This window comes from Bos indicus, chromosome 25 (genome assembly GCF_029378745.1).
Source record: "Bos indicus isolate NIAB-ARS_2022 breed Sahiwal x Tharparkar chromosome 25, NIAB-ARS_B.indTharparkar_mat_pri_1.0, whole genome shotgun sequence".
In the NCBI taxonomy this organism is placed as follows: Eukaryota; Metazoa; Chordata; class Mammalia; order Artiodactyla; family Bovidae; genus Bos; species Bos indicus.
Window position 1 is genome coordinate 2,927,253 of NC_091784.1, and position 18,785 is coordinate 2,946,037.

At 40.3% G+C, this 18,785-nt stretch overlaps 1 protein-coding gene across 4 annotated transcripts in view; it reads left to right on the forward strand.

The window, feature by feature from the left end:
- LOC109578063 (ATP-binding cassette sub-family A member 17-like) overlaps positions 1–18,785 on the forward strand; it is a 111,479-nt gene that overhangs the window by 60,474 nt on the left and 32,220 nt on the right. For 3 of the 4 annotated variants that reach the window (XM_070779470.1, XM_070779472.1, XM_070779471.1), the window contains 3 exons: positions 3,009–3,159; positions 7,672–7,770; positions 18,172–18,334. In XM_070779470.1, the coding sequence (XP_070635571.1) occupies positions 3,009–3,159; positions 7,672–7,770; positions 18,172–18,334 (413 nt within the window). The remainder of the gene's footprint in view (positions 1–3,008; positions 3,160–7,671; positions 7,771–18,171; positions 18,335–18,785) is intronic. The other variant, XM_070779473.1, reaches the window with a different exon arrangement.

An 18,785-nucleotide genomic window follows, 5' to 3' on the forward strand; every position in this document is an offset into this window, starting at 1 on the left:
AGGGACTCTCAAGAGTCTTCTCCAACACCACAGTTCAAAAGCAGCAATTCTTCAGCTCTCAGATTTCTTTATAGTCCAACTCTCACATCCATACATGACCACAGGAAAACTATAGTTTTGACTAGACAGACCTTTGTTGGAAAAGTAATGTCTCTGCTTTTAATATGCTGTGTAAGTTGGTCATAGCTTTTCTTCTAAGGAGCAAGCATCTTTTAATTTCATGGCTGTGGTCACCATCTGCAGTGATTTTGGAGCCCAAGAAAATAAAGTCTCTCACTGTTTGCATTGTTTCCCCATCTGTTTACCATTAAGTGATGGGACCAGATGCCATGATCTTAGTTTTCTGAATGTTGAGTTTTAAGCCAGCTTTTTCACTCTTCTCTTTCACTTTTATCAAGAGGCTCTTTAGGTCGTCTTCACTTTCTGCCATAAGGGTGTCATCATCTACTTATCTGAGGTTATTGATATTTCTTCTGGCAATCATGATTCCAGCTTGTGCTTCACCCAGTCCAGCATTTCGCATGATGTACTCTGAATATAAGTTAAGTAAACAGAGCGACCATATACAGCCTTGACGTACTCCTTTCCCAATTTGGAACCAGTCTCTTGTTCCATGTCCAGTTCTAACTGTTGCTCCTTGACCTGCATACAGATTTCGCAGGGGGCATTTCAGGTGGTCTGGTATTCCCCCCTCTTGAAGAATTTTCCACAGTTTGTTGAGATCTACACAGTCGAAGACTTTGGCATAATCAATAAAGCAGAAGTAGATGTTTTTCTGGAACTCTCTTGCTTTTTCAGTGATCCAATGGATGTTGGCAATTTGATCTCTGGTTCCTCTGCCTTTTCTAAATCCAGCTTGAACATCTGGAAGTTCATGGTTCACGTACTGTTGAAGCCTCACTTGGATAATTTTGAGCATTACTTTGCAGTGTGTGAGATGAGTGCAATTGTGCAGTAGTTTGAGCATTCTTTGGCATTGCCTTTCTTTGGGATTGGAATGAAAACTGACCTTTTCCAGTCCTGTGGCCACTGCTGAGTTTTCCAAACTTCTTGGCATATTAAGTGCAGCACTTCCACAGCATCATCTTTTAGGCATTGAAATAGCTCAGCTGGAATTCCATCACCTCCACTAGCTTTATTCCTTGTGATGCTTCCTAAGTCCCACTTGACTTCACATTCCAGGGTATCTGGCTCTGGGTAAGTGATCACACCATTGTGGTTATCTGGGCCTTGAAGATCTTTTTTGTACAGTTCTTTTGTGTATTCTTGACACCTCTTCTCAATATCTTCTGCTTTTGTTAGGTCTGTACCGTTTCTGTCCTTTATTGTGTCAATCTTTGGATGAAATATTCCGTTGATATCTCTAATTTTCTTGAAGAGATCTCTAGTCTTTCCCATTCTATTATTTTCTTTTATTAAAATGAAGATTAAGAGACCTTGTTCCTCAAAGAGGGAGCTAATGCCTGCATAGGACGAGTTGTTCTCTCCACAGCAGGGCGCACTCCTGCTGGACATCTCGCCACAGACATCCCCCTCTTTTCCTGGCCCCCAGCCGTCTGGGTTTCCCTCTAGTGTCTCTGACTGCTCCTGTGCATCACTTCTACTTCTAGGCTTGGAAGTGCCCAGGTCGCGTCACTATTTTTTCCCCTGCTCACTGACTTGGTGGTCTCATTCAGTGTCCTGACTTATACGTATCTGTGCTGAAAAATGTCTCTGCAGGACCTCTCAGCTGAACTCCAGACTTGTGTGTCTAACTGCTTACTCTGCACACCCCTAGACAGTGAACGTATCTGTTGGACTGTCCACGGCTGATGGCACAGCTGAACTCCAGCTCTTGACCAACACACTAGCTCACCCACAGTAAAGGCAGCGCCATCCTTTTAGCAGCGTGGCCAGAATCTCGGGGCTCCCTGATCCTCTATGTCTCTCATAGCCCGTATCTGATCCATCTGCCAATCCCCGTGGCCCTGCCTTCCTCACACCCTGGCCCAGCGTACTGTCTCCCTACCTGGATCATTGAAGTTGCTTCCAGCCCACAGCTGGCCTCTGGCCCACTTGTCAGAAGGAGTGTGCCACTCTGCTGCTCAGTCCACCGATGACTCCCCATCCCACTTTGTGAAAGGAGAAGGCAGGGTCCTGGGAGCTGCTCAAACACCTTGCTTAGCCTGGTCCTGCTTCCCCAGCCATTTCTCCTGATATTCTTCTGCTCCCGCCTCAGGGCCCCCTTTCTGATCCAGGACATGGGCCTCCTCCTGCATCCCAGCCCACGTATCACCATGCCGCCTCCTCTTCCTCAGGTCTTTAGTCCTTTCAGAGATGTCACATTCTCAGTAAGGCCTTCCCCAGCTTCAAAGTCATGATCCCCCATACTCTGTATCCCCTTCCTGTTCATCTTTTGCCTTAGCACTTATCACTAATATGGTCTTGATTTACTTATTTACCTTATCATATGTCTCACGTTCCTGTAATGAAAGCTCCTTGAGTGATGATAGGGATTTTTGACTGTTTGATCTGCTGCTATATGCTCAGTATCTAGAAAAGTACCTGTCAGGTCACAAGAGCTCAGTGAATGTTTGTTGAGTGACCACAGTGCCAGCAATGTAGTAACAAGTGTTACTAGTAGCTTCTGAAAGAATATTTAGAATACCATAGGGTATGTATTCTCAAAACATAATTTAATTATGAAAGAGATACTTTTGTTCTTAACCTTAATGTTCAAGGTCTCTCTCTGCTCAATTTTCACTTCTCCACATTAGTTATCCCTTAAGCAGAGTGTTGCCTTTAATGCAGCCCTCCTTTTATTTTTCCTAGTATCGCTAAATGCTGTTATCACCTCCCAACTACGGAGTCAAAGGAGAGACTCAAGAATAGTGTTATAGACCTTCCAAGGCAAATTCACCACAGCTCTCCAGCTTGTCTAGCCTATGGAGCTGTCATGTTCTAGGCTATTGAACACTAAGGGTAACTAAAAAGAGAAAAACCATTTCATGATCTTTTAAATGTTTCAGGTGCAGGATATTATATAACTCTGGTAAGAAAACCACATTGTGACACAGAGAAGATTTCTCTTCTGGTTTACCAGCACATACCAAATGCAGTTTTCCAGTCTAGCATTGGAGAAGAGCTAACATTTATCCTTCCTAAAGAGAGCGCACACAGGTATGGACCTGAGAGGGCTGGAGTCATTTTTTGCATGTGCTCAGTGTTCAGTCATCTCTCTTGTCCCTGTCCTCACCAAGGGCTCTCAATTCTGTAATGGTTTGGATTTCTAGGCCTTTGATAGAAGGCAATGGCAACCCACTCCAGTGTTCTTGCCTGGAGAATCCCAGGGACGGGGAAGCCTGGTAGGCTGCCGTCTATGGGGTCACACAGAGTCGGACACGACTGAAGCGACTTAGCAGCAGCAGCAGAAAGACACCACACTCCAGCCAGAGTGCACTTGAAAATATAGGACTCTGTTGTTGTTTAGTCACTAAGTCACATCTGACTCTTTTGCAGCCCCATGGACTGTAGCCCTCCAGGCTCCTCTGTCCATGGGATTTCCCAGGGAAGAATACTGGAGTGGTTTGCCATTTCCTTCTGCAGGGGATCTTCCTGACCCAAGGATCGAACCTGCATCTCCTTCATTGGCAGGAGGGTTCTTTACCATCTGAGCCACCAGGGAAGCCTTGTGATCATGTTCCCTCCCTCCTTAAAAACCCCTGATGGCTCCCAGCTGCTTTCAGATTAAAATAAAATTATGATGGCATCAGAGGGGCCCTTGACTGTGTGAACTCTAATTACAGGCACCCAAGTAACTGGGCTCAGATGAAAACTGTACTTGATTTTCCTTTATATTACAGTTGACCCTTGAACGACACAGGTTTGAACTATGTGAGTCCACTTATACCTGGATTTTTCAATAAATAGGTTACTATGGTACTGCACTACCCCTCGTTTGGTTAAGTCTGTAGATGCAGAACATTTGGACTGAAACTCCAGTACTGTGGCCACCTCATGTGAAGAGTTGACTCATTGGAAAAGACTCTGATGCTGGGAGGGATTGGGGGCAGGAGGAGAAGGGGACAACAGAGGATGAGATGGCTGGATGGCATCACTGACTCGATGGACGTGAGTCTGAGTGAACTCTGGGAGTTTGTGATGGACAGGGAGGCCTGGCGTGCTGTGATTCATGGGGTATCAAAGAGTCGAACACAAGTGAGCAACTGAACTGAACTGAACTGAACTATAAAGTTATAAGTGGATTTTCGATGTGGGGTGGGAGCCAGGGTCAGCCTTGTAATTATTTCAGACCTCAGACTCATTCCCAACATGTCCCTCTCTCCCTCTCCTCAGTCCTCATGTTTCTTTTGGATAGGAATCTTAGTTATACTTCATTGAGAAAGTAAACACCATCCAACAAGTACTCTATTTATCCCTTTTAACAGACCTACAAACTTGCTTTTTTCAACACCAGCTCAAGTACTCAGCCACTTGGTCTTGGGAGTTTGCTGGTTTGGTTATTTCCTCTTTCATCTACATCATCTACTTCTCTTCTTTGGCTCATGTCCATGAACATATTAGTGTGCTCTGGAGATACACTGTCTTGAGCCTGCCTCTCTTTCCAGCCACCACTCCATGTCCTGTAACCCTGCGCAGGTGAAGCTTTCTAAAAATAGGTTAATCATGTTGCCTGCTTTATCTCATTGCCCATGAATTACTCAGTCTACTTCACAGTGACTTTCACACCCTTCCATGCAAGCTGGAAAAATGCCTATTCAGGTCTTCTGCCCATTTTAAAATTAGGTTGTTTGTCTTTTTGATATTGAGTTCAGTGAGCCATTTATATGTTTTTGGATATTAACCCCTTATCAGTTCAGTTCAGTTCAGTTCAGTCGCTCAGTCATGTCCGACTTTTTGCGACCCCATGAATCGCAGCACACCAGGCCTCCCTGTCCATCACCAGCTCCCGGAGTTCACTCAGACTCATGTCACATACTATTTGCAAATATTTTTTCCCATTTCAGTAGCTAATCTTTTTTTTTTGTCAATAGTTTCCTTTGCTGGTGCAAAAGCTTTTAAGTTTAATTAAGTCCCATTTGTTTTTGCTTTTGTTTTCTTTGCCTTAGGATATAGATCCAAAAAAATATTGTTATGGTTCGTGTGAAACTGTGTTCTGCCTTTGTTTTCTTCTAGGAGTTTTATGATTTCTGGTCTTCCATTTAGGTCTTAGTCCATTTTGAGTTTATTTTTGTATATGGTGTGAGAAAATGTTCTAATTTCATTCTTTTACATGTAGCTGTCCAGTTTATTTCTCAGCACAGCTTAACAAAGAGACTGGGTTTCCCCATTGCCTGTTCTTGTCTCCTTTGTTGTAAACTGATTGGCTGTAGCTGTGTGGGCTTATTCTGGGTTCTCTGTTCTGTTCCATTGATCCACTTGTCTGTTTCTGTGCCAATACCATACTGTTTTGATTACTATCGCTTTATGTGATACTTCCAGCTCTAGTCCTTTTTTTTTCTCAAGATGGCTTTGGCTATTCAGGCCCTCTTATGTTTCCATACAGATTTTAGAATTATTTGTTCTAGTTCTGTCAAAAATGTCATTGGTATCTTGATAGAGATCGCATTGAATCTGTAGATTGCCTTGGATTGTATGGTCAGTTTAACAATAATAATTCTTCCAATCTAAGAACAAGTGTATCTTTCTACCTGTTTGTATTGTCTTCAGTTTCTTTCATCAGTGCCTTATGGCTTTCCAAGTACTGGTCTTTTATCTATAATGTTTTTATCTATATATGCTATAATGTTCTTTATGTGATGGTAAATGAAATTGTTTCCTTCATTCTCCTTTCTGATAATTTTTTGTAAGTGTACAGAGCTCTGTGTACAGAACAGAACAATATAGAACAATAGAGTTCTGTATATTAACTTTGTATCCTTTAAATTTTACAAATTCATTGATGAGTTCTAGTAGCTTTTTTATGGCATCTTGAGGATTTTCTACATATAGTATCATGTCACCTGATAATGGAGACAGCTTTACTTCTTCCTTTCCAATATGGATTTCTTCTATTTCTTTTCTTGTCCAATTGTTGTGGCCAGGACTTCCAAAACTATGTTGAATGAAAGTGGTAAGAGTGAGCATCTTTGTCTTGTTCCTGATCTTAGAGGAAATACTTGCGGTTTTTCACATCAAATGTGATGTTAGCTGTGGGCTTATATGTGGCCTTTATTATGTTGAGGAACGTTCCTTCTATTCCCACTCTGTGGAGAGTTTTTACCATAAATGGATATTGAATTTGCCCAGAAAATTTTCCTTCATCTGTTGAGACAATCATGTGAGTTTTATTCTCTAGTTTGTTAATGTGGTGTATCACATTGATTGATTTGCAGATACTGAACCAACACTTGCATCCCTGAAATAAATCCCACTTGATCACAGTATGTGAACCTTTTAATATGTTGTTGAATTCAGTTTGCCACTATTTTGTTCAGAATTTTTGCATCTATGCTCATCAGTGATATTGGCATGTAATTTTCTTTTTCTGTGTGATATCTTTGTCTGGTTTTGGTATCAGGGCCTTATAGAATGAGTTTGGAAGCATTATGTCCTCTGCAATTTTTTGGAATAGCTTGAGAAGGATTTTTCTTCTCTAAATGTTTGGTAGAATTCACCTGTGAAACCAGCTGGTCCTGGACTTTTGTTTGTTGGGAGTTTTTAAAAATTATTTCTGATTCAGTTTCATTACTGATAGTTGATCTCTTCATATTTTCTATTTCTTCCTGGCTCAGTCTTGAATTTCTGTGAATTTGCCCATTTCTTCTTTATTGTCCATGTTATTGGTGTATGACTGTTCATATAAAGTTCTTATATTCCTTTGTGTTTTCGTGGTGTCCATTGTAGCTTCCCCTTTTTCATTTCTGATTCAATTGATTTTGGCCCACTCTCTGTTTTTCTTAATGAGTCTAGCTAAAGGTTCATCAGTTTATTTATCTTTTCAAAGAAACTCCTCTTAGTTTCATTGCTTTTTTCTATTGTTTTTGGTCTTTATTCGTTTCTTCTCTAATATTTATGATTTATTTCCTTCTGCTAACTTTGGGTTTTGTTTTTTCTTGTTCCTCTAGGTTCAGTTTAGGTCATTTTAAAATTTTCTTGTTTCCTGAGGTTGGCTTGTATCACTATAAACTTCCATCTTAGAGCTTCTTTCTTTTGCCACATCATGTAGATTTTGTATTATCTTGGCTTCATTTTCATTTGTCTCTAGGTATTTTTAAATTTCTTCTTTGATTTCTTCAGTGACTCATCAGTTGTTTAGTAGCATGTTGTTTAGCCTCCATGCATTTGTGGTTTTGCAGGGTTTTTTTTCATGTAGTTGATTTCTAGTCTTATAGTGTTTTAGTCAGAAAAGATGCTTGATATGATTTCAGAGATGAATTAATATTTACTTTGCACCTGCAGTGTGCTAGGTGTATATTTGATTTATCCTTACAGAAAGTTTTGAAGTAAATGGTATTATTTATGCTCATTGTTCAAGTTCAGAGTCATGAAGCTCAAGAGGGACAGAATTGAGACTTGAACAAATATCTTCTTAACTCCATAGTCCGTGCTTTTTCCTTTGTAGAAAGCCAAGGGTAATGAGGAGGGATTCAACTCCCACCTTTGATGAATAAAACTGCTCTTCCCTTCCAGCTTTGAAGCTCTGTTTACGGACTTGGAACTGAGGCAGGAAGAGCTGGGCATTGCCAGCTTTGGGGCCTCTGTCACCACTATGGAAGAAATCTTCATTCGGTAAGTGAATACAAAACCATAGATTCCAGGAATCTTAGGGTTGGAAGGGTACTTAAACGTTGCCCAGTGTTTGAATCCTTTCTGTAACATCCTCACTGAATAGTCTTCCAGCCTCTGATATTCATTAGTGTAGAAAATATTGAATATAATATCATCCAACAAACATAATTTTAACATAAAATCCTAGGAATGAAAAGCAAAAAGTGGCATTGTATCAGTTGAGATGCTTTTGACTCTAAGTAACAGATAAACCGAACTCGACTGGTTTAGACAATTAGGAAGGTTTATTATCTCATTTAAAATAGCACTGAAACATGTATATTATCATATGTGAAATAGATTGCCAGTCCAGGTTCGATGCATGAGACAGGGTGCTCAGGGCTGGTGCACTGGGATGACCCTGAGGGATGGGATAGGGAATGAGGTGGGAGAGGGGTTCAAGATGGGGAACACATGTACACCCATGGTTGATTCATGTGCTGCTGCTGCTGCTGCTAAGTCACTTTAGTCATGTCTGACTCTGTGCGACCCCATAGACGGCAGCCCACAAGGCTCCCCCATCCCTGGGATTCTCCAGGCAAGAACAGTGGAGTGGGTTGCCATTGCCTTCTCTAATGCAGGAAAGTGAAAAGTGAAAGTGAAGTCTCTGAGTCTTGTCCGACTCTTAGCAACCCCATGGACTGCGGCCCACCAGGCTCCTCCATCCATGGGATTTTCCAGGCAAGAGTACTGGAGTGTGGTGCCATTGCCTTCATGTGAATATATGGCAAAAACCACGACCATATTGTAAAGTAATTAGCCTCCAATTAAAAGAAAAAAAAAAAGATTTCCCAAGGTAGGGCAGCTCTGGCATTGGCTGATTCATCCACCAAGCTATTTGAATGAAGCAGGAATGCTGGCTCAGTGCTAGGAAGGCTTTGAGGGGGCCTCCCTGGTAAACTTCCCAGGCAGCCACACTGGGCCATAAAGTGGCAAGGAGACCAGGTCAGTATTATTTTACCCAGTCTGGTAATGTTTGTCTTTGAAATAAAATATGCAGGCTATTTATGAGTATTATTTATGATATATTAAAATTTATATCTATCATTTTTTAAAATATCAAAGAGGACACTAATAGATGCAGAAATATACCATGTTCATGGATCAGAAGAATCAATATAGTGAAAATGAGTATACTACCCAAAGCAATCTATAGATTCAATGCAATACCTATCAAGCTACCAATGGTATTTTTCACAGAGCTAGAACAAATAATTTCACAATTTGTATGGAAATACAAAAAACCTCGAATAGCCAAAGCAATCTTGAGAAAGAAGAATGGAACTGGAGGAATCAACCTGCCTGACTTCAGGCTCTACTACAAAGCCACAGTCATCAAGACTGTATGGTACTGGCACAAAGACAGAAATATAGATCAATGCAACAAAATAGAAAGCCCAGAGATAAACCTACACACCTATGGACACCTTATCTTTGACAAAGGAGGCAAGAATATACAATGGAGAAAAGACAATCTCTTTAACAAGTGGTGCTGGGAAAACTGGTCAACCACTTGTAAAAGAATGAAACTAGAACACTTTCTAGCACCATACACAAAAATAAACTCAAAATGGATTAAAGATCTAAACATAAGACGAGAAACTATAAAACTCCTAGAGGAGAAAATAGGCAAAACACTCTCTGACATACATTACAGCAGGATCCTCTATGACCCACCTCCCAGAATATTGGAAATAAAAGCAAAAATAAAAACAAATGGGTTCTAATTAAAATTAAAAGCTTCTGCACAACAAAGGAAACTATAAGCAAGGTGAAAAGACAGCCTTCAGAATGGGAGAAAATAATAGCAAATGAAGCAACTGACATCTAATCTCAAAAATACACAAGCAACTCCTACAGCTCAATTCCAGAAAAATAAACGACCCAATCAAAAAATGGGCCAAAGAACTAAATAGACATTTCTCCAAAGAAGACATACAGATGGCTAACAAACACATGAAAAGATGCTCAACATCACTCATTATCAGAAAAATGCAAATCAAAACCACAATGAGGTACCATTTCACGCCAGTCAGAATGGCTGCAATCTAAAAGTCTACAAGCAATAAATGCTTGAGAGTGTGTAGAGAAAAGGGAACCCTCGTACACTGTTGGTGGGAATACAAACTAGTACAGCCACTATGGAGAACAGTATGGAGATTCCTTAAAAAACTGGAAATAGAACTGCCATATGACCCAGCAATCCCACTGCTGGGCATACACACCAAGGAAACCAGAATTGAAAGAGACACGTGTACCCCAATGTTCATCACAGCACTGTTTATAATAGCCAGGACATGGAAGCAACCTAGATGTCCATCAGCAGATGAATGGATAAGAAAGCTGTGGTCCATATACACAATGGAGTATTACTCAGCCATTAAAAAGAATACATTTGAATCAGTTCTAATGAGGTGGATGAAACTGGAGCCTATTATACAGAGTGAAGTAAGTCAGAAAGAAAAACACCAATACAGTATACTAACACATATATATGGAATTTAGAAAGATGGTAACGACAACCCTGTATGCGAGACAGCAAAAGAGACACAGATGTATAGAACAGTCTTTTGGACTCTGTGGGAGAGGGGGCAGGGTTGACTTGGGAGAATGGCATTAAAACATGTATAATATCATATAAGAAACGAATCGCCAGTCCAGGTTTGATGCAGGATACAGGAAGCCTGGGGCTGGTGCACTGGCATGACCCAGAGGGATGGTATGGGGAGGGAGGTGGGAGGGGGGTTCAGGATGGGGAACACATGTACACCTATGGCGGATGCGTGTTGATGTATGGCAAAACCAATACAATATTGTAAAGTAAAAAAAAATAATAATAAAATTAAAAAAAATTTTTTAATATATAAATTTATTTATTTTAATTGGAGGCTAATTACTGTACAATACAATATGTCTATCATTTTACCTTATATTTTCTACTGTTGAGTCTGTATGACATTCTCTCCCTTTTATGAATTATTTTTTTCTCATTCTGTAGTTTCCTCCCTACCCCACACTAGTTGGAAACTGTATATTCTTATTTTATTATTTTAATGGTAAGCCTAGATATTGAGATGCACATAAGTAATTCATCAAAGTCTCAGGGGAAGTAATATCTTTACTCTGCTCCTGGAAAATATCAAGGCTTTGAAACACTTTAATTTATTCACACACATCCTACCATTACCGACTTATACATTATACTATCATTATATATTTTAATTCTCTTTTTTAACTCCACAAAACATTATTGTTTTATCAAAGACAGTGGTTGTTTAAATTCATATACATGTTCAGCTTTTTCTGTGTTTTTTTTTCCCTTGTGCTTCTTAGACTTTCCTTCTGCCTGAAGTACATTCTGTCCCATGTCCTTTACTATTTTTATGCTGGTGCCAAACGCTCTCAGTTATTTTGGTCTGGAAATGATTTTGTTTCTCATTTTTGAAGGATATTCTCCTTATCCATTCTTTGGCATTCATTCATACCATAGCCACATATTTTAGATGTGTTTCTTATAAATGGAATATAGCTGGAGTTTAAAAAGCATTAATTTGTATATCTTTATCATTTAAGTAGTTCTTTGTTGTTGTTGTTCAGTTGCTAATTCATGTCCAGCTCTTTGCGACCCCGTGTTCTGCAGCACGCCAGCCTCCTCTGTCCTCCACTATCTCTTGGAGGAGTTTGCTCAGATTCATGTCCATTGAGTCCGTGATGCTATCTGACCATCTCATTCTCTGCTGCCCCCTTCTTTTGCCTTCAATCTTTCCCATCATCAGGGTCTTTTCTAGTGGGTAATAAACTTCTAATCTATTTAGTTTTAAATCTATCATATTACTCAGTGTCTTCTATTTATCCCATCAATTCCATATTCTCTTATTTCCTTTCTAGTCTTTGGAATTGATTTAGTGGGTTTTTTTTTTTTTTTTGCTTTATATTTTCTCCGCCGTTAGTTTAGAATTTGTACATTATCTTGCTCTTCTCTTCTTGGTTACCCTAAGATTTCAATGTGCATTTTTAGCTTATTAAAGTGTACAATAAACTAGCACATTTACTTGCATTCCAGACAATGCAATGTGTAGCACTCTTAAATTCCATTTGTTCCACTTTTGCTATGTGGTATTTATTCAACTATTTCAATTCTGTGTATATTTGGAAGTCTGTAGCACATTATTGTGCTTTTGTGCAATCAGCATTCCTTTAAATTTAGCACATATTTACCCTTGGCATTGTTCTTACACTCTTAAGCATCATTCACCCTTAAGCTTCCATCTCGGGCTGTTTTCTTTCTGCCCAAACAATATCTATTTCCTTTAGTGCAGATTTTCTGATCTGATGAAGTCTCAGAGTTTTTGTTTGCCTGAAAATATATTTTTGGCCTCCATTTCTTAGAGAATTTTCCCTTGATACAGAATTTTACATTGTCAGGGGTTGTTTTTAATACTTCTACAATGTAATTCTAATTTCTTCTTCTTAAAACAGATTTGTTGGGGTATAATTTACATACTGTAGCGTTAACCAGTAATTCACACCATATAGTTTGATAGCTTTTAGTAAATTTATGGTGGGACCATAAGCCAACATTAGAACATTTTCATCACTCTGGAAAGATCTTCCATGTTCATTTGCAAATATTCCAAATATTCCTTGTTCCCATTTCTAGTCCAAGGAAACCACTAGTCTACTTTCTGTCTTTATATATTTACCTATTATGGACATTTCATAAGAATGGAATCATTTGGATTCATATGTAGAAAATCATACAGTATGTATTTTATGTCTGGCTTCTTTCACATAGAATAATTTCTGGAGGCTCATTCATGTTGTAGCATGTATAATAAATACTTTGGTTTTTTTATTGCTGAATAGTTCTCCATTATATGAATAGACCATTTTTGCTTATTTCTTCCATTCTATTGTCTTCTGACTTCCATATGTCTACTGAGATGTCAGCTGCTAGTATTATTATTATTCTTTTAATGCAGTCTGTCCTTTATCTCTGGCTGCTTTTAATATAATTTTTTCTTTGCCTTAGGTTTTCAACATTTTTACGGTGCTGTGCATTTGTGTGGTTTTCTTTGTGTTCTGCTTAGGATTTTTACCGCTCTTCACATTGTGTTTTGCTGGTATTGGTCAGTTTTGGAAAATTCTCACCTAATCTCTCTTCTGATCCATCCTCTCCACTCTTACTGAGACAGCTACTTACACACAACTTTTCCCTTTCAGGTGTCTCATGTCTGTTATACTCCTTTTTGGGCTTGTATTGATTATCTGTTGCTGCTAGCAAATTACTCTGAAACTTAGCAGCCTTGAAACAACAAACATTTGTTACCTCACAGTTTCTGTGGATCAGGAGCCCAGGAGCAAGTAGGTAGGAGATTCTGGCTCAGATCTATTTTGAGGTGGTTGGAAATGGCAACCCACTCCAATATACTTGCCTGGAAAATCCCATGGACAGAAGAACCTGGTGGGCTACAGTTCATGAGGTCTCAAAGAGTCAGACACAACTGAGCGTCTGAGCATGAGCATGTAGTCGAGTCTCCAGCCGGGGCTGCAGTCTATAAGGGCTCACTTGGGGAAGGATCCACTTCCACGTTCACTCCTGCTGTTGCTGGCTGGCCTCAGCTGCTCATGATGTGGGCCTCCCCTTCAGCGTGCTGGAATGACCTTGTGATATGGCAGTTGGTATCCCCCACAGCGAGTGATCGGAGAAAGATGACCAGATGGAAACCATGTTCACTTTGTCACCTAATCTTGGAAGTGTCATTTTATCACGTTTGCTATATTCTGTTTACTAGAAGTTGGTCACTAGGTCCAGCTCAAAGTAAAGGGGAGAATGTTAGCACAAGTAACGAAGGGAAAAATAAACAAGTAGAACTACCTCAAAATAAAGCTTCTGCACAGCAAAAGAAATGATCAACAAAATGCAAAGGCAACCTACTGAATGGGAGAAAGTATTTGCAGACACATATATGATAAGGGGCTAGTATCTAAAATATATAAAGAATTCATACAATTCAATAGCAAAAAAAATCCAATTTTTAAATAGGCAGAGGGCCTGAATAGACTTTTTTCCAAAGGAAATGTTCAGACGGCCAACAGGTACATGAAAAGGTGTTCAGCATCACTAATCATTAGGGAAATGCAAATCAGAACCACAGTGAGCTATCACTTCACACCCATTGGAATGGCAGAGAGACAGGAGATGACAAGTGTTGGCAAGGATATGGAGAAAAGAGAACCCTTGTATTCTGTTGGTGAGAATGTAAATTGATATACAACCACTATAAAAAGCAATATTGAAATTTCCTCAAAAAAATTAAAAATAGAACTATCATATGATCTGGTTCCACTTTATGGTTATATATCTAAAGGAAGTGGACTGACTACCTCAAACATGTACTGCCATGTTTACTTTAGCATTATTTACAGTGGCCAAGTTGTGGAAACAACCTAAGTGTCCATCAGCATATGAATGGATAAAGAAGACGTGATTGATATACACACACACACACACACACACACTGTTTGGCCATAAAAAATTTTTTTAAAAGAGGAATCATGCCATTTGCAACAGCATGGATGGGCCTTGAGGGCATTATGCTCAATGAAACGTCAGGCACAGAAATACAAGCACTGTGTGATCTCACTTATATGTGGAATATAAAAAAATTCACAGAAACAACAGATTTGTGGTTGCCAGAGGTTGGAGGCAGGCTTCCCTGATAGTTCAGTTGGTAAAGAATCTGCCTGCGATGCAGGAGACCCCAGTTTGATTCCTGGGTTGGGAAGATCTGCTGGAGAAGGGATAGACTACCCACTCCAGTATTCTTGGGCTTCCCTGGTGGCTCCACTGGTAAAGAATCCACCTGCAATGTGGGAGACCTGTGTTCGATCCCTGGGTTGGGAAGGTTACCTGGAGAAGAGAAAGGCTACCCACTCCAGTATTCTGGCCTGGAGAATTCCATGGACTATATAGTCTATGGGGTCTCAAAGAGTGAATACAACTGAGCAACTTTCACTTCCACTTTCTTCAGAGGTTGGAGGCAGGAGTGTGGTAATTGGGTGAAGGTGATCAAAGGTTGTAACCTGCCAATCACATGGTTTGGGTTCCCCTGGCAACCAGACCCCATCTTGTGGTGCTTTCCCAAGTCCACATGACAAAGGACACTCTTACGGCTCTCTTCACTTAGAAATTTGCAAGAGTTTTAGGAGCTCTGTTCTGGAACCAGGACAAAGAACAAATCTATATTTCTTATAAATAACAATAATCACAGAGGGAAATAATAAAAACTGTTTCCTCATGATTTGGTTACATTTTACTATTATCAGTGCTCTTGAGGTTATTTTTATGTCTACTTACACTGTGTGATGTGCCGGGGTCCAGCCCTGGCTGATCCAGGGTATTCGAAGCAGGGACAGCGTCGGCGAGGATCAGGATACAATAGCTTCAATTAGATATTAATTAGAGATGTAAAGAGTAATAGAATGAGAATAGCTCAGTAGGAAAATTCAGTGGAGAAAAGAGGCTGAGTAGCTTGGTTTACGCGGGAGACCAATAAAACTTCAAGACAAGAAGCTTGCACCACTTACGTAGGCCACAGGCGTCCTTCCGTTCTCCCGAAGGAGAGGAGACACTGAGGCCTCCCCGGTCGGATCTTAGAAGCCCAGGCAAAATTAGTAAGCTTGGTGGGTTCCACGCTCCAGATGGAGACTCAGCCAGAGTGAGAGAGAGAGTGACATGGGGAGACCAGTATTTCGAGAAACTGATCCCAATTCTTTATTTTCCATGGTCTACTTTTATACACTGAGATGTTATGCAAAAGTCACACGGGGTCAGCAGTCCTGACTTTTATCAAAGTCAGGTGTTTCATACAAATGTATACAGAGGTCTTAGAGGTGTTACATCATCTTCTGGCCAGGGGGCCTGCTGACAATTTATGACCCTCTCCTTGTGACAGCGGTCAGTCAACCAGAACACTTATTTCTCCAGGGGTGATTATTCTTAAAACAGACGCCACCCAAATAAAGTTGCATTCCTATATAGGGTGAGGGTGTAGTGGGTTTTAATTAAGGAAAGAATTTACTTAGCCTAAGGTCTAACGTGATTTATACCAAAGGTTAATACTTATTTCTTCTATATATTCATTAATGTGTGTAAGGGCAGGGGATGTGGAGACTTAGCAACAAACATTGGCTCAACAAATGAAAAACCCTTCACCAATACAATTTCTAATCAGCCCACTATACTTATACTAATAGTTTTCTAACTTTTCTAAGGAACCTGTTTTTAGAAGGTTTAAAGTATCTCGTGCCTCTCGCTGTTGGGAAGCTGTGAGCAATCACATGCGGCCGGACAAGCCTGTCAGGCAGGCCAGAGAACCTTCAGAGGAGTTTGTAGGTTAAAACACTCTTGTCACGCCCAGGAGTTTTTATTAACTAGAGCTCTAAGTTAACTCCTTCTCCAAAAGAGGTGGTGGGGGACAGCCCCCCGTAAAGTCAGAGGTGTAGGTGAGAGCACAAAGTAGTAAAGTAGGCAGGCTCTGGTTATGGGGGTAGATGCTCGAGGATTTCCAGGGGGACTCCTGAGGCTCGATCCTGCCTTTGCGTATGTCGAGCCTCCTTCCTCATGACCTTTGCCACGGGCCAAGTGCCTCACTCTGGCCCCCAACAGTGATGGAAGCATTATGTTGACAATTTGAAATCAATACTGGTGAGAGTGTTTACAACATGAAAATTGGTAAACACTATAAATTGGAGTTTATTTCTTTGTTGACTGTCTAGATTTAGAAAGTAATGACTGAGAAAATGTTAATAGTGTGAATTAAGCTTCAAAGTATGTCCTATCTGAAGCAATTTCATTAATAGAATTTGAGGAAATACTCTTTGAGTTTTTTAAATGTGTTATTTAGTCCAATAAAAATGTTACTCACCTCGTGGATGAATGAATGAAGTTTTGATATAACATCTTTGTTGTTTCAGTTTTGTCTTAATCATTAATGTTAATTAAAACATCAACCAGTGTTCTTGTCCAAACTACACTTAGAGAACCACACACCACTGCCTCCTTTCCGCTGCCACATAAGGGCACTATCCTGTGAGTGGACCGGACCCTCCAGCCCCAGTCCAGCCTTCAGGCAACTGTAGCCTGGCCGAGAGCTGGACTGCATCTGCAGGAGAGACCTTGAGGGAGAACCACTCAGCTGAGCCACCCCCAGATTCCCAACCCACTGGAACTGTGTGAGATTGTAAATGCTTACTGTTGTTTCAAGATGCTAAGTTTTGGGATAATCTGTGTCACAGCCATAAATAACAGTTAATTTACTGTCCTTTGCAGAACTGTACTGGAGGGAAAATGAACCAGTTTATTGAATTATATTCTTGTGACAAATTCCCATCAATGGAATAACTAGCTCAAAGACTATGAGTAAAAGTATGTTTTTTGACCTCATACTTTGCTGAATTTTACCCTGAGCAGGGGTTCAGCAAACTTTTTTCTAAAGGGTCAGAGAGTATATACTTTAGGCTGTGTAGGCTTGGTCGCATAATCAAGGGTATTGTGTTGTTGTTATTCAGTTACTGAGTCGTGTGTGACTCTTTGCAACCCCATGGACTGCAGCACGCCAGGCTTCCCTGTCCTTCATATCTCCTGGAGTTTGCTCAAACTCATGTCCATTGAGTTGGTGATGCTATCCAGCCATTTCATCCTCTGCTGCCCCCTTCTCCTTTTGCCTTCAGTCTTTCCCACCATCAGGGTCTTTTCTAATGAGTCAGCTCTTTGCGTCAGGTGGCCAAAGTATTACAGCTTTGGTAAATACTTTAGGCTGTGTAGGAATGGTCACGTGACAAGGGTATTATGTAAGCACTTAATTAACCATGTGACAGCAATTTACAAATGTGAAATCCTTTCTGAGCTTGTCCCATACCAAAACAAACCTTGGGCTGGATTTGGGCCACTGGCCATAGTTTACAAACCCCAGACCTGGAGTGTCAGAAACGCCACATTTTATAATTTATAGTTTTGCTCATAAAATACATATTAAGTGATATTATATTTTTGTTTTAATTTGTGTGTGGTATCTTTTAAGGAAAATAATGAAATCTATTCAAGCTAGTGTTGCCTCAGTTATTTGGAGAAGCCATTGGTCCGTTAATTCAGTTGTTAGTTCCTTTTTAAGCCCTTTCTAGCCAGTATACACTTGCCAACAGTATGTAATCTCAGTGTGGCTTTTTTTCTCCTCATTGTTTGCGTCCTAACTTATTTTTTTCATATCTTACATGACTTTCATCCTTTAAATCTGAACAAAATGGAATGTGTTGTGATTTTGAGAATTCTCATTTCTTTGTGTTTTTGGTTTGGTTTAGGGTTAATAAGCTGATGGATTCCGATATAGACCTGCAGATCATCAAGCTTCCCTCCTTCCATTCTCATCCACTGGTGAGCAGAGTTCCTGTCAACAGGATTAGACGTCTTCATTCAAGGATTTTCTCAATACCATCTGGCCTACCCATCCATCCTAACACCGGGGTGAGCAGATACATCAATGCAAGAAGCAGGTTTCTGTTTCATTCCTGGAATCATGATATTATTCTGTCAAGACATGAATGTCAACCTTTAATAGGGGCTTAAGAAAAACTGCAGATTTTAGACATAAAAGATTGGCTCTGCTGGATTTCAGGAATACCGTGCTCTTTGCTCCAGTTGAAAATCAGAATGCTGGTGTTTTCTGACCAGGATCAACCCAATGAAAGGAAGTATCAGAAAAGCTCATAGAAAGGGTGTGGCCATTTCTTTCACCAGAAAAAAGCAAAAGTAAAGCACTAAATCGAGCTTGTCTGGTGGCTCCTTGGTGAAGAGCCCTTCTGCCAGCACGGGAGAACAGGTTCAATCCCTGACCCGGGAAGATCCCCACATGCTGCGGAGAGACTGTCTGAGCGCCCCAACTGCTGAGCCTGCACTCTGGAGCTTGGAGGCCACA